Raw genomic sequence first — 16,877 nt, forward strand, 5'->3', positions numbered from 1 at the left:
CTCTTTCTTTGCGTCTCTGGTGGCTCTAGGGCGGCTAGGATAGCTTCATCAAATACATTCTTCAGCCCTCGCTATAACGACAAAGGAGAAGGGAGAAAATGACAGCACAGTTAGCACAGCAAACAGAGAAAGAGGGGAGATGATCAGAGAAGACAAGAAAAGAGGAGAGCGGAAGAGGCAGTGAAGGAGAGATAGCAGTAGAGGCAAGAAGAAATTGAAATGGCAAAATACAGATGAGGGCGAGTGAGGATAGGAGAAAGAGTGCAGGCAACATTGTGTAGAAAATGTAAGGACAGAGCATTAGGAGACTAGAGCGAGGACTAGAAGATGGATCTACTGTAAAACAAAGTTGGTAGAGGAGATGAGGAAGCCTCTAGAGAGATACCGCCCTGCGAAATAGGAGAGGATGAGCTTGAGATAGAAGTTTCCGTGACCAACAGATCTAGGATCAGATTACCCTATACCCCCCGTTACAACCTTCACCATCATGTGGATAAAACATCTGACCCAGGTCCAATGGTTAGGGGCAACTTCTGTTCTGCCTACTGGGGAGCCAGTCAGTCACACAGGAAACAGGATATTGCATCAGCATCTGTTACGCCAGTGGAAGCTGGTCTAGAGAGAGGAAGGAAGGCGGCAATACGCCAGGCCAGTGTAGGAGAGACAGACAAGATGGGGAGGGAGCAGGGACCTAACACTAAACTGGGCCACAGCTCACATCCACTGGGACCCATTGTTTCCACAGTACAGCCCAACCCCCACCGAGTAACACCATCAGACACAAGATGGCCGTATGAGATGGTGGTGATAGCTGTACTCCTCTTTGCAGCTTAGAAATGGACATCTCTGATAAGCGCAATAGGGTGATAATGAGGACAATATTTTTCCATCTAAAGGACAGCCTGTTAATATAACAGACTGTTTGCCAATACGCTTTGTTTGACTACCAAGAGTTAGTGTGTCATTGGTGCAGCTCAAGCACACCCCTGCACCACAAGCTGGTGGAAATGTTGAATTTTGGGTGTAAAAAAAACAAATCAACACCCAAACTTCATCAGACCAACTTTTTATCTGCAACTAAAAATACTGCGCCTTCCTGAATGAGGCCAACAACTGATAGACTGCAGACAGCAGCTGCTAAACACTTTAGAGTAGGGCTAGGCAATATACATCTAGCTATACTTATCGTAAAACAATATGCATATTGACCGATTTCACCACTGTTTCTACTACTGTAGCGATTCAAAGGGAACAGCCAGAGTGGGACTTGAACCAGAGACCATGTGGTTCCAGGGTACTAGTACCACTTGTGCCATAAAAGGTCTGGGTAGATCAAACACAACGTATCAGATGAATACACAGACCAGAGCATGCAGTCTACTCCACTTTCTTGTTTCTTTGAGCAGTGACAGATGATATAGAGCATCTATTCAGCTGAGCAGAGAGAACACTTACCTGCAGGTGGCCTGTGTAATTTCAAGATTGAGTGAAGATGTGTGGGAGTGTCTCAGGCTGTCTTACCTCGGTGTAGACGATGTTTTTTTGTGTGTGTATACAGTTGAAGTCGGAGGTTTACATAAACTGAGTTGAAATGTTTTTGCCTAAGGTGTTTCACAATTCCTGACATTTAATCCTAGTAAAAAGTCCGTGTCTTAGGTCAGTTAGGAACACCAGTTAATTTTAAGAATGTGAAATGTCAGAATAATAGTAGAGAGAATGATTTATTTCAACTTTTATTTCTTTCATCACATTCCCAGTGGGTCAGAAGTTTACATACACTCAATTAGTATTTGGTAGCATTGCCTTTTAAAAATAGTTTAACTTGGGTCAAATGTTTCAGGTAGCCTTCCACAACCTTCCCACAATAAGTTGGGTGAATTTTGGCCCATTCCTCCTGACAGAGCTGGTGTAACAGTCAGGTTTGTAGGCTTCCTTGCGCGCACACGCTTTTTCAGTTCTGCCCACACATTTTCTATAGGATTGAGGTCATGGCTTTGTGATGGCCACTCCAATACCTTGACTGGTCATTGTCCATTTGGAAGACCCATTTGCGACCAAGCTTTAACTTCTTGACTGATGTCTTGAGATGTTGCTTTAATATATCCACATAAATTGTCCTTCCTCATGATGCCATCTATTTTGTGAAGGGCACCAGTCAAACCTGCAGCAAAGCACCCCCACACCATGATGCTGCCACCCCCGCGCTTCACGGTTGGGATGGTGTTCTTTGGCTTGCAAGCCTCCCCCTTTTTCCTCAAAACATGACAATTGTCATTTTGGCCAAAGAGTTCTATTTTTGTATCATCCGACCAGAGGACATTTCTCCAAAAAGTACAATCTTTGTCACCATGTGGCAGTTGCAAACCGTAGTCTGGCTTTTTTTAATGGCGGTTTTGGAGCAGTGGCTTCTTCCTTGCTGAGCGGCCTTTCAGGTTATGTCGATATAGGACTCGTTTTACTGTGGATATTGATACTTTTGTACCGGTTTCCTCCAGCATCTTCACAAGGTCCTTTGCTGTTGTCCTGGGATTGATATGCACTTCTCTAGGAGACAGAACGCTTCTCCTTCCTGAGCTGTATGACGGCTGCGTGGTCCCATGGTGTTTATACTTATGTACTATTGTTTGTACAGATGAACGTGGTACCTTTAGGCGTTTGGAAATTGCTCCCAAGGATGAACCAGACTTGTGGAGGTCTACAATTTATTTTCTGAGGTGTTGGCTGATTTCTTTTGATTTTCCCATGATGTCAAGCAAAGAGGCACTGAGTTTGAAGGTAGGCCTTGAAATATATCCACAGGTACACCTCCAATTGACTCAAATGATGTCAATTAGCCTATCAGAAGCTTCTAAAGCCATGACACCATTTTCTGGAATTTTCTGACCCACTGGAATTGTGATAGATTATTTCACTTTTAATTCACTGTCTGTAACAAATAGTTGGAAAAATTACTTGTGTCTTGCACAGGTAGATGTCCTAACCGACTTGCCAAAACTATAGTTTGTTAACAAGAAATTTGTGGAGTGGTTGAAAAACGAGTTTTAATGACTCCAACCTACGTGTATGTAAACTTCCGACTTCAACTGTACACGACCGTTCAAAAGTTTGGGGTCACTGAGAAATGTACTTGTTCTTGAAAGAAATGCAACTTTTGTCCATTAAAATATCAAATTGATCAATAACAGTGCAGACATTATTAATGTTGTAAATGGCTATTGCAGCTGGAAACGGCAAACTTTTAATGGAATATCTACATAAGCGTACAGAGGCCCATTATCAGCAACCAACACTCCTGTGTTCCAATGGCACGTTGTGTTAGCTAATCGAAGTTTATCATTTTAAAAAGGCTAATTGATCATTAGAAAACCCTTTTGCAATTATGTTAGCACAGCTGAAAACTTGTGCTGTTTAAAGAAGCAATAAAACTGACTTTCTTTAGGCTAGTTGAGTATCTGGAGCATCAGCATTTGTGGGTTCGATTACAGGCTCAAAATGGCCAAAGTACTTTCTTCTGAAACTTGTCAGTCTATTCTTGTTTTGAGAAATGAAGGCTATTCCATGCGAGAAATAGCCAAGAAACTGAAGATCTCGTACAACGCTGTGTACTACTCCCTTCACAGAACGGCGCAAACGGGCTCTAGCCTTTTAAAATGATAAACTTGGATTAGCTAACACAACATGCCATTGGAACACAGGAGTGGTGGTTGCTGATAATGGGCCTCTGTACGCCTATGCAGATATTCCAATAAAAAAAATCTGCTGTTTCCAGCTACAATAGTAATTTACAACATTAACAATGTGTACTTGATATTATTTTAATGGACCAAAAAAAATTGCTTTTCTTTCAAAAACAAGGACATTTCTAAGTGACCCCAAACTTTTGAACGGTAGTGTGTGTGTACATATGTGGAAGTGACTTGAATGTGCTAGGCTGGGGCATGTTGCGTACGCGTGTCTGTGTGGGGATTGTGTGTGTGGGTTTGTTTGCGAGTGTCTGGTCTTACCTGCGTGAGAGCTGAGCACTCAACGTATTTGACAGCCTTGAGGTCTCTGGCCAGTTTCTCTGCCGTCTCAGGAGTGATGGGCTTCTGCTTGTTCTTGGCCAGCTTCTCTATGGTGGACGGGTCGTCTCGCAGATCTATCTGAGTCCCCACCAACAGGAACGGGGTCTTTGGACAGTGATGGGTTATCTCTGGAACCCACTGGAACACACACACAGGTTAGAGTGTGTGAGTGATATGGGGAGGAGAGACTAGAAGAGAGGCAGAAGGAGGATATGGGAAGAAGAGGGAACCCACCTTTTCTTTTACGTTTTCGAAGGAAGAGGGGGATACGACGGAGAAACAGACGAGGAAGACGTCTGTCTGGGGGTAACTCAGAGGCCGTAACCTGTCATAGTCCTCCTGACCTGGAGAGAAAACAAACGTTACACACACCTGGAACGCAACATGCGTTCAAACTTTTATTAGGTACACTCTAAAACACACAAGCACGTCGATGCACACACCGACACACACACAAAGGGACTTTAGCGTCAGTATTCAGGCTGTCCAGAGAAGGCAGGGTGTGTCTCTGAGCAGACTGAGGCAGAGTCAAACCTCTCCACTGTATAGAAACCAAGACAAACCCCAGTCTAAAATAGCAAGGACACACACGTGTAGAATGCAGCTGATGGGAGGCTGTTTCTATAACAATACCAGTCCCTTTACTACAGCTTAGTGAACCTAGCTACCCTTAGCCATCAGTAGGACACACACAATGAGACAGGGCATTGAAGAGGAGCATACTTTACCTGCAGTGTCAAACAACCCCAGGGTGTAGGGCTCCCCTCCTATCATTACAGTTACAGCATAGTTGTCAAACACCTGCAACAGAGAGAGGGGAAGGGTAGAGAGAGCAGGGGGGGGGGGGGGGGGGGGGGGATTAGAGACAGTGTGTGAGTGTCCGTGTGAGTGTCAGTGTGCATAAAGTACTTACCGTGGGTACGTATTCAGAGGGGAACTTGTTTGTGGTGTAGGAGATGAGCAGACAGGTTTTACCCACAGCTCCATCCCCCACCACAACACATTTGATCGTCTGCATAGCTGTGCTTTAGAATCCTCTTTACTCATTCAAGATCTAGAGAGAAAAGGGGAGAGAAAGATTAGTGACGGTCAGATTTAGAGCCGTGGGGGTAGCTAGTAGTGTCAAAACGACAGGCTAACATGAGCACTCCTGAGCACCCTGTTTAAACTATAGCGTTTCAAACGTCACTCGCTCTGACACTTGGAGTAGTTGTTTCCCTTGCTCTGCATGGGTAACGCTGCTTCGAGGGTGGCTGTTGTCGATGTGTTTCTGGTTCGAGCCCAGGTAGGAGCGAGGAGAGGGACGGAAGCGATACTGTTACACTGGCAATAATAAAGTGCCTATAAGAACATCCAATAGTCAAAGGTATATGAAATACAAATGGTATAGACAGAAATAGTCCTATAATTCCTATAATAACTACAACCTAAAACTTCTTACCTGGGAATATTGAAGACTCTTGTTAAAAAGGAACCACCAGCTTTCATATGTTCTCATGTTCTGAGCAAGGAACTTAAATGTTAGCTTTCTTACATGGCACATATTGCACTTGTACTTTCTTCTCAAACCAAATTGTTTCATTATTTATTTGAGGCTAAATAGATTTTATTTATGTATTATATTAAGTTAAAATAAGTGTTCATTCAGTATTGTTGTAATTGTCATTATTACAAATTAATTAAATACATTTCAAAAATTGCCGATTAATCGGTATCGGCATTTTTTGGTCCTCCAATAATCGGTATCGGCGTTGAAAAATCATAATCGGTCGACCTCTAGTTGACTGTGCCTTTAAACAGCTTGGAAAATTCCAGAAAATGATTTAGAAGCTTCAGATAGGCTAATTGACATAATTTGAGTCATTTGGAGGTGTACCTGTGGATGTATTTCAAGGCATACCTTCAAACTCAGTGCCTCTTTGCTTGACATCATGGGAAAATCAAAAGAAATCATCCAAGACCTCAGGAAAAAAATTGTAGACCTCCACAAGTCTGGTTCATACTTTTTTTTATTTTTTATAATATGTTTATTATTTTCCAATAAAAATAAAGTAAAAAAAGACAGCAATACAAACAATGACATTCATTGTACAGTTGAATGGGATGGCCACTATAGAGGACAAAACAAAAGTTAACTCACACATACACAAAATAAAACAAAATCCTATTAGGTGGTACATGTATAAGAAGACAGCATATAGTCATTACAAGCAGTGTAGTTAAGCCAAAAATAAATATTGAGTGTAGTACAGCACAGAGTAGCAGCAGATCGTCAGCCCAGTTATGAAGCGGGACTAGACCATTTATCCAGTATCGGCTGCCATATTTTGTAAAACAATGGACTTCTATTGGAGGTGTTGTATCGAATCTTTTCCATATGTATTACATTCCCTAAATCCCGTAACCACATTTCAAAGGTAGGTACAGTCTCCAATTTCCAAAATTGCAATATGAGCCTTTTGGCTAATAGAGTACAAAGAGAGACAGCTTTCCCTTCCTGGTTATTCCCATCAACTGTACCAAACAGAGCGATCAATGGGTCTGGGGCTAGAACTCTATCAAAGGCCTTAGATAAGTAATCAAAAATGAGAGCCCAGTAAGCATGTAATTTAGGGCATGTCCAGAATAAGTGGGTCAACGTCCCCTCCTCCTGCTTGCACCTCTCACACAGTGGTGAGGTGTCCGGGAATATTTTATGCAGTTTTACTTTTGAGTAGTGTAACCTGTGAATCACCTTAAACTGTACAAGGTTGTGTCTGGCATTCACTGAACTGTGGTTTATATTCCTGACAGCTTCTATCCAGTCCTCATTTGAGATTTCTGAACCAAGTTCTTGTTCCCAAGCCCTTTTAATGGTGTCTGTGGATACCTCTATGTGGGCCTGTAGCACATCATACAGTCTAGAGACCGACCCTTTTGAATGGGGTTTGACAAGGATCAAGCTATCTAATGTAGGACTATTTGGCTTCATGCCATACTGTGGGATATGTGTCCTTAAGAAATTCCTGATTTGGAGGTATCTGAAAAAATGTGTTGTTGGCATGTTGAACTTTGCCTGTAATTGTTGAAATGAAGCTAACTGACCATCTATGTATAGATTACCAATTGTTGTGAGCCCCTTCTCCCTCCACTGTGAAAACACCACATCATCCAATGCAGGGTGGAAAGCATGATTCAGGCTAATCGGGCTGTCTATGTAAACAGTGGGTATGTTAAGAAAATCCCTAATCCGTTTCCAGATCCTAAGCGTATGACAAATGACTGGATTGGAGTCATAAGTGGCTTTTTTCACATATGATGGGCTATTAACAAGTGCAGGGAGTGAGGAACGTTGACAGGAGGCCTGCTCAATCAAAAGCCATGAAGGCATATCCTTCTGTCTCATCTCAGGTAAACTTTCCCTCCAGAAAGACACAATGTTCAGATTAGCAGCCCAATAATACAGTTTGAAGTGAGGAAGGCCAAAGCCCCCCTCTATCTTGTACTTGCATAAATGCTTCTTTGCAATTCTGGCTGCCTTGTTATCCCATAAAAATGGAGTTACTATTGAATCCAGTTTCTTAAAATAGCTTTGTGGTATGAAATTGGGTAGACATTGGAAGAGGTAAAGAAACCTGGGTAGGACAACCATTTTAATAGCGTTTATACGACCAACCAAGGAAATAGGCAGAGTTTTCCAAAAATCTATATTTTGTTTAAGCTGATATATTTTCATGTCCCAATTCGCTTTCAATAGCTGATCAAGGTCTCTTGTCACTACAATGCCAAGGCTTGTGAACTTGTCCCTCACTGTTCTAAACGGGGTAGATTGCAGAAATTGCATATCCACCGGCCGTGATATTGGCATCAACTCACTTTTTTGCCAGTTTATCTTGTAGCCAGAGAAGGAGCCGAATGTGTTTATCAAATTAAGTAAGGGTGGAATAGAAGTTTTAGGCTTGGACAAAAACAAAAGAACATCGTCTGCATATAGGGAAATTTTGTGCTGTGTGTCTTTTATTTTAACAGAAGCTATATCGGGACATGCCCGAATGCGAGTAGCAAGGGGTTCCATGGCTATAGCGAAGAGAGCAGGCGAAATAGGGCACCCCTGTCGGCACCCCTTGAACAGTCGGAATGCCTGCGACATTTCCTGATTGGTCACCACGGAGGCCAATGGGTGTGCATAAATAATTCTTATCCAATTAATAAATTCCTTTCCAAACCCAAAATGCTCCAGAACCGACATCATATACTTCCACTCAATCTGATCAAACGCCTTCTCTGCATCAAGAGCTATTACCACTGCCTCAACTTTATGATCATGATACATTACGTTGAAAAGGCGTCTCAAATTGTAGTATATATGTCGGCCCGGGATAAAACCTGTCTGGTCAGGGTGTATGATGTCGGAAATATATTTTTTCAATCGGTTTGCCAATATCTTTGTCAACACCTTGTTTTCTATGGGGAGTAACGACACGGGGCGATACGACGACATCTCCACGGAATCTCTATCTTTTTTCAAGATCAGGGCTATTGTAGCCTCATACAGTGTTTGCGGGAGTTTGGCATTTTCTTTTGATTGTTGAAACATTCGCAACATAAGTGGAGATAGACTAGCGCAGTACTTCTTATAGAATTCTATTACATATCCATCGGGCCCCGGGGCCTTGCTGTTTGGAAATTGTGCTATCGCTGTGTTAATTTCCTCTAAGGTTATCCCTGCATCGAGTGCAGCAGCTGCCCCCCTGTCTAGTTTAGGAAGTTCACATTCAGCGAGAAAGCGTTCCATAGTTTGTGGATCAGTAGCATCGCATTTTGATTGGTATAGCTCTGAGTAAAACTGCGCAAAGCATTTATTAATGTCCTGCGGATCTGTTACTATTTTACCCTTCTTGTCTTTTATTTTGTGAATAGCTCTAGATGCCTGTACATGCCTTAGCTGTCTTGCTAATAATTTATGTGGTTTGTCCCCCAGTTCAAAATAACTTTGTTGCGTTCTAGCAAGTAAAGAGCCCACCCGTTTCGAAAGGATGGTATTGTATTCATATTTTAACTTTGTGATCTTCTCAAGGACTGTATATGAGGAATTTGTCCTAAAAACGTTCTCCTGTTCCCCTAACTCTTTCAATTTCTCTCAGCCTAGTATTGGCACGTTTCTTCCTCTCTGATGTATAAGAAATAATGTAACCTCTAATCACAGCCTTTAGAGATTCCCAAAGGGTGGAGTCGTCAACATCCCCTGTGTCGTTAGTTCTGAGGAAAAAGGCAATCTGCTCCTTCAAATACTGACAAAAAGCCTCATCTTTCAACAGGTATGCGTCTAAGCGCCACGGTCGCCGACCTGTCGACATATTGTCGAGTTTCAGCACCATGGACAGAGGAGAGTGGTCCGTAATTAGAATGGGGTGATAGGTAACCGATTCAGCTGCTGAAATTAGTTTGGAGTCCAACAAGAAATAGTCAATTCTGGAATATGATTTATGAACTGACGAAAAGAAAGAATAATCCCTGTCTGTTGGGTGCGTCAGTCTCCAAATATCGACCATGTTAAGGTTTGTCATCAATGTATTTAGACAGACACTGGCATTTGATTGTTGAAGTGACCTTGATAGCTGTTTATCTAAAAGAGGATCTAACGTACAGTTAAAGTCACCTCCAACAATAACACTTGTATCCGAGATATTTGGTATGGCCTTAAATACCCTTTGAAAAAATAACGGATCATCGAAATTGGGTCCATATAAATTGACCAAGGTTATTGGTTTTGAATTCAGTGTACCAGCAACAATAATATACCGACCATTAGGATCTGAAATCGAGGTTGAGTAAACAAAAGGAATGTTTTTCCTTATCAGGATTGCTACCCCTCTCGCTTTTGCATCAAAGTTAGACTGGTATATCTGACCGATCCAGCTGACTCGTAGCTTGGCCTGCGCCGAGCGTTTAATATGAGTTTCTTGAAGAAGCACTATGTCAGCACCCAGTGATTTAAGATGAGAAAAAACCTTAGCTCGTTTCACGACATGCCCTAATCCATTACAGTTCCAGCTGACTATCTTTATTCCACCTGGTCTACTCTGTGCTCGGTCACTATGTGGCATTTCTTATTTTAAAGCAAATTGCTGCTGTCATACAAAACCCAGAAGAAAAACGTCCCGCCGTACGGGAGCTTGTCATGCCACCTGTATTAATAAACGTGAACATAAAACAGACCCCATCCCCCCTCCCATCCCTTTACTGAGTGACTTCCCCAAACGAAGCACTCCTTGGCTAACACACAAACCTTAGGGTGTCTAGACATACAGCTTGAACTAACTCGTCGTCTATAGATGCTCCGCATATAAACTAATATTAAATAACACTTAACTCTCACGTTAGGGGGTGAGTGTCGCCAAAACATGACATGCCAAACAATGCTATATTAGCCACAACATCTCACCTATCCTATAAGTCCCAATTTCTGATCTTCTGATCGAAAAGACATAGGCCGGAAATTCAATTCAAACACATTCCTGGCCTGTATTTGGCCATTTAGCCGGCTGGCACAGCCGTTCTGTATCCTCAGCCGGGGAGCTTGCTTGTCAAGAACAGATCGGCCTCTTTTGCGTTGTCAAACGTACGTGTTGATCCCTCGACTGTCACCTTAAAACCGGGCTGGGAAGAGGAATCCATATCGGATGTTGGCCGCCCTGCATTTGTTGCGTACCTCATCATACTCTTTCCGTTGGTTCCTCACCTCCAAGGTTAGATCTGGGTAGAAAGACACCCTGGCTCCGTTGTAGTTAAGGGGGAACTTTTGACTAGCCAGCTTGAGGATGAGATCCCTGGTGTGGGGATAGTGCAGCCTTACAATGAATGGCCTTGGTGGCCCGCCCTTGGCCGGCTTCGTTGCCTGTGATCTGTGTGCGCGGTCGATCAGGATGGCCGTTTTGAAGTGTTCACTCCCCAGCAATGCCGGTATCAGCTCCGAGACAAATTCAGTGGGTTTCCCTTTCTCAGTGTCCGCCTGGATCCCACATATTCGGATGTTCTGGCGTCTTGAATGCGACTCGAGCATTTCCAGTCGGGCCTTCAGGGTTTTGTTGTCATTTTTGAACGTTGCGCACTGTTTCTCTATGTCCTGTAGTCTGGCCTCGTGATCGACTGTCGTCTGCTCAACCTCGTGCACCCTTCTCTTAGTTGCCTTCACAGTTTCGGCCAAAGTCCCAATACTCTTTGAGATATCAGCCAACCTTGTGTCCACCTTCTTGCTTAGTGCGATTATGGCAGCCAGTATGTCACTTTGAGTAGGATCTGTGGGGAACTCTTGGAAGCTAGCCTCTTCAGCTAGCTCCTCGTGGGTCGGCGACGTTGAAATTGGTTCGTTGTCTATCTCATTCCAATTATCTTGTTTAGCGCCCCCTTTTTTGGTGCCTTTCCCCTTTGTCATATTTGTTTGAAGTTATAGGTTGTGAGAGGTTAAGATAAATACTAATTTGTTTCAGAATTGAGCGGAGCTCTAGCAAAGCACGTCTACTCCATAGCACGCTCTCTAGCGCCCCCCAAGTCTGGTTCATACTTGGGAACAATTTCCAAACGTCTGATGGTACCACATTCATCGCTCGAAGATGCATATCGTTCATTCTAGCGGAAGAGGGCTCAGCATACTTTTCTCAGACTAGCGAACTGAAAAGTAGAAAAAGTACCTGGCTGAAAATGACTAATCTGCTGTATAGCCAACTGCCAGCGCAAAACACTGTCAATTGTCTTCATTCACATTAATTCCAAGCACTGTGGTTGGACTGCGACTGAGGTAGTGACAGCATACTGTCCCCTAAATGAACACGAGAACCAGACAACAGGTTGAGATCCTGATGTGCTGAAGTTCACCCAGTTAAAGGTGAGACAGAGCTCTGCAGTCTGCCTGCCAGTTGGGATGTGCACGGTTATTTGAATATCCGAACGGATGTTAGTATTCAAATACTTGTAGGAGTATTAATGTTAGTGAAAGATGTGTTACATAAGGGTATAGCATGACATTTAAAATTTGTTTTATTAAATTAACTTTTCAGTGTAGTTATGACGAGCACCGCGTGACCCATAAAAAGAACGGTATCCTTCACGTGTGTAGCTCGTTTTTTATGTTGGCAAATCAAAGCGGAAGAGAGGTTCAATCTGTAGAAAGTGGAGTGAGAGTTCACTAATGCAATGCACGATGGAATACAATTATAGAATTAAAAGTTAGCAAAATGAGGACTAGGCTACAATGAGCAACCCAACAGGTAGGCTGTTTGATCTGAATGGCATTGGGAAGAAAGCAGAGCATGTGCCCTCAATTAGCCTAGCTAGCTAGCTTCTCTTGGCTACTCCACTCAAGACAGGCATGGTTATATGGGATGATAAACAACATTGTGGTGTCTACAAGTTTTCTAGTTTTGCTGTAGCCAAGTTCCCTTAGAGTCTCTCTCTCCCTCAGTCTGCTCGCCACACACACCGACCAATACCCTCCGCAGCTGTAGCAATAGTGCACAAGCCTCCCCTTCGCGCAGTAGTGCTCAGGTAAAAACATTAAAATAAAGTTTAGAATATCTGACAAAGTCCTGATACTATTTGAATAGTAAAATTATTTCAAACACCCATCCCTTCCTGCCAGTCACAATTCAACTAAGCTTGGGTAGTATACCGGGGTATTTGGAAATAGCCACAGGATGGTTTTTCAATACAGTTTTTTAAATAAATTTGAATATTTGTAGCTACTTCAAGTAAATATCTTAAGTCAACTTCTGCAATACACGTTAGGAGATAAGGACTGCGTTCTTCATTTCACCCATCAGAATTTTTCATCACGACACTTACCGGTAGTTCTCAGTCGTGAGGTGTTTGTTTACAAGGACACAATGACAAGAGACCAGAGCCTTGTGAGTGAGTCACTTTTATTCAGCACGCACCAGGTGATCTAGTTACAGTATGGAATTCACAACCAAATGTTCGCCAGCTAGATATCTTAACTATTAAGTTAACCGTGTAAAAATGTGCTAAATTCTCTGTAGTGGTGCATTTGGTTTGCTAATTTAGTAGCTAGTTAGCCATCTAGCTAAGTTTAGCTTCTTCCAAAAATCAAGCTTCACATGACAGCAGAGAATACTCTCCTGGATCAAAAGCCTTGCTTTTTAGCATTTAATTAGCATGCTCTCTGGGATTTTACATGTACTTGTTAGCATTGCTAACCTTTGGATTACAAAGGCGGAGTGGGGTATCCTGGTATGGCACAAGATTGGTATGAAGGTATATACCACCCAAGCCTATATTACACAACACCCTCCCCCATTGTCTTCTGAACTACCACTCACATGCTTGTTACATAAACTACCTACCTCTCATAATGCAAACTATCTCGCTACCCTCACACACCTCGCTGAATACAAACTCCATCTCATTACACATACACACCTTACTCTCTCTTGCTCATTACATAAGCGCTGCTTTCATTACACACTCCCTCTGTCCCCCTCGCATCCTCTTTATCTAGTCACGGAGACCAAATCTCAGTACAGTTAGAAATAACTGTTGGTTAAGTAGTGCAACAGTGACTATTGGATGCCGAACACCCAGAGATCTCCTGTTCAATAGCCGAGGTAGGCCCGGTCTGTAAAACAACCCCTTGCACAGGTCAAACTCTTCTGCATTATGGGGATGGCTTCAATAGCATTCAAATGGGTTGAATGGAGCTCAGGAATATTGCTTATCCATTCATCTGATAGATCTGGGTGATGGGAAGGGACAGGAGCCTGTACTGTAACTATACATCACACCTCCAGACACTGCCCTAATGGAGAACTGAGGGAAGGACATTTGGGTCATTTAAACAGAGTAGTGTCCTTCACACATACACAGCAGGGCTGTGCAGGGTCACACACAGCAGAGCTGGGCTGCTGGCATAGATAAACGGGCTCTGTCAGTGAGATGGAGAACACAGGGTTTTGTGAGGCTAGAGAAAAAAAACATATTGATCTTTATAGTTTATCCATCTACTCTGTACCCATAGACTGAACAAGACCAAGGTCACAATATTGCTGGCATTTTCTGTTTCACTGGGAGGGGTGGGGGAAAATCAGTAAGCACAGAGAGGAACAGGGAAGATACCAGTAAGCAACGACAGAGTTTTCCTTGAGAAAAGAAAACGGCTCAAACTGAACATTGGACACTGATGACAGCTAGACCTAGATGATGCACGCTAACATCTAGAAGCAAAATCAATCTCATATTTACACACGCACAGAAAACTAGACTGTCAGAGGTTATTGGCACAACACATTTGAATTAGCCTAAATTCTTGTTCTCTCCCTTTGAGAGCCAGGCTGTACACTAGCCCAGGGAAACAGGCTGAATCCTCAGCCAAGTTGCATTAATCGTGTGACAGACGACCATTTACACCCACCCTCCGTACTATTGTTCGCCCTCCATCTGCCCTCTGACCAGCCAGCCTTCCCCTCCCCCTCGCTCTCCCCGTGCAGACAGTGGGTCACTGCGGCTTTAAGCTGAGGCATAACGTCATCGGTTTAGAAGCGCTGCACAGCATAGCACAGCTCAGTCAGCACACATGCAGCACACACAGCTAGATCACAACAACGCACAGCGTAGAACTCAAAGCCACTCACTGACAACTCACAAAAGTGATTCAGAGTACCCAGCAGCAGGTCATAACAGACACTGCCACAATGACCGTATAATCATGTAACAGATGGTTATGATGAAGACAGTCATGAAAATAAGATAACCGTCATAATGGTTAGGGAACAAAAGTAAAAATGGGTGGAACGAACAGCTGACAGACAGAATTGCCAGGCATTATGGTTGAGTCAATTTCTGCAGTAACTTGGACTCTTAAAGGCCCAGTGCAGAAACAAACGTGATTTTCTTGGCAGTAGGTAGCCTAGTGGTTAAGAGTGTTGGGCCAGTCACCAAAAGGTCACTGGTTCGAATCCCCGGGCAGACTAGGTGAAAAAAATCTGTCAATGTGCCTTTGAGCAAGGCACTTAACCCTAATTGTTCCTGTAAGTTGCTCTGTATACAAGAGTCTGTCAAATGATTAAAATGTAAAAAATATGGTAACTGTTTAATACAATGCTTTTGTACCTGTCCTGTACCTGTCCCGCAGGTGTGATGTTTGGATGTACCGATCCTGTGCAGGTGTTGTTACACGTGGTCTGCCACTGCAAGTACGATCAGCTGTCCGCCCTGTCTCCCTGTAGCGCCGTCTTAGGCGTCTCACTGTACGGACATTGCAATGTATTGCCCTGGCCACATCTGCAGTTCTCATGCCTCCTTGCAGCATGCCTAAGGCACGTTCACGCAGATGAGCAGGGACCCTGGGTATCTTTCTTTTTGTGTTTTCAGAGTCAGTAGAAAGGCCTCTTTAGTGTCCTACGGTTTTATAACTGTGACCTTTAACTGCCTACTGTCTTAATGACCATTCCACATGTGCATGTTCATAATTTTTTTATGGTTCATTGAACAAGCATCGGAAACAGTGTTTAAACCCTTTACAATGAAGATCTGTGGATTTTTGCAAATTATCTTTGAAAGACAGGGTCCTGAAAAAGTGACGTTTCTTTTTTTGCTGAGTTTAGTTTTCACCTTCCCCCTCTGCACTCAGACCACTCCCAGCTGGTCCTAGCAATATTCTTGCTTGAAAAATGGCTTTGCTAAGAAGCATTTTGTTTATTTTTAATTTAAAAACAATCACAGTAAGGTACTTAATTGTTACCCAGAAATGATACGAGAGAGAAAAATATCTGCACTGGACCTTTAACAATGTGATAACTTTGTTGCTCCTTGCTGAAGCAGTTGTAGCAAATTAGTCATTGGTTGCTGCTACAGCAGCACACACATAAATATAATCAAACAGGCTTGGAACCCCTAACCCTGGCAATTTGACTGGTAAACTCATGGGTACACTCGCAAAGGCTGCCTGGTATTGTGGTGCAATAATTGTTCATGCTAATGTAGAAAATTCACTCAAAAGATGTTTACTGATGTGGCTCATGCAATGGAATGTATTTTTGGTTTTATGTCAGTTGAGTTGAAATCAACAAGTCACAGCACATATTGGATGGGTACACTTCCTGCTCTGCTCCTAGGTTGAAGATATGTTATCTTCAACCTAGTTTTGCACCTATAGGTACACTCGCAATGCTCGCCAGTCCACCAATTATGCCATCATTGACTTGAATGGGAACGGCCATTCTATATTTCTACAGCAGCACATGGTCAACTCCATAGTAAGGTCAACCTGTGCATGGGAAAAATAAATAAATAGCTCCTTACCTAATTAAACTACTTTCATATTTACCTTGAATGTGTGTATTTTGAAGTACAGACTACAGGTGGCTTTCCTAATTTACAAATGTAATATTATTGTTGCTACAACATAGGATACAAAGTCTCAAAATAAGGCTCTTCAAATCAATCAGATAAAACTTGCTTTGATACTCACATCTGTCCTCCTGCGTTTATGACCAAGTCGGAAGGTTAATTTAACAATAGCAAACAAATTTTTGTCCATTGAGTGCTAGTATGCAAAATTGTAATCTAGTGAAGAGAGAACGCTGATTTGGACAGGCAGTGTCACATTCGTAAAGTTTTTGAATTAAAAGCTAATGTAGCAGCATTTCCAGTATGATTGTATGCAAATGTTCTATGCAAAGCTAACTTTCATCAAGGGCTTAGGTGATGTGTAACCGGTTGCTTTTCTCTGTCAGTACTCGTTCTAAACATAACGGATGTGACAGTTAAGGACGCTTCATAACATGATCATGGACTCAATAGTCAGCATCACTGCATAATGCG

General features: G+C 42.8%; 1 protein-coding gene across 1 annotated transcript in view; it reads right to left on the reverse strand.

Annotated features, from left to right (window-relative positions):
• LOC120065151 (cell division control protein 42 homolog) overlaps positions 1-16,877 on the reverse strand; it is a 39,628-nt gene that overhangs the window by 5,138 nt on the left and 17,613 nt on the right. Inside the window, exons 2-5 of the mRNA XM_039015923.1 lie at positions 4,978-5,118; positions 4,793-4,865; positions 4,299-4,408; positions 4,005-4,202 (exon numbers count right to left, since the gene is read on the reverse strand). Coding sequence (XP_038871851.1) covers positions 4,005-4,202; positions 4,299-4,408; positions 4,793-4,865; positions 4,978-5,082 — 486 coding nt within the window. The 5' untranslated portion in view covers positions 5,083-5,118. The remainder of the gene's footprint in view (positions 1-4,004; positions 4,203-4,298; positions 4,409-4,792; positions 4,866-4,977; positions 5,119-16,877) is intronic.

The sequence above is a fragment of the Salvelinus namaycush genome, chromosome 20, assembly GCF_016432855.1.
Source record: "Salvelinus namaycush isolate Seneca chromosome 20, SaNama_1.0, whole genome shotgun sequence".
Taxonomy (NCBI): domain Eukaryota; kingdom Metazoa; phylum Chordata; class Actinopteri; order Salmoniformes; family Salmonidae; genus Salvelinus; species Salvelinus namaycush.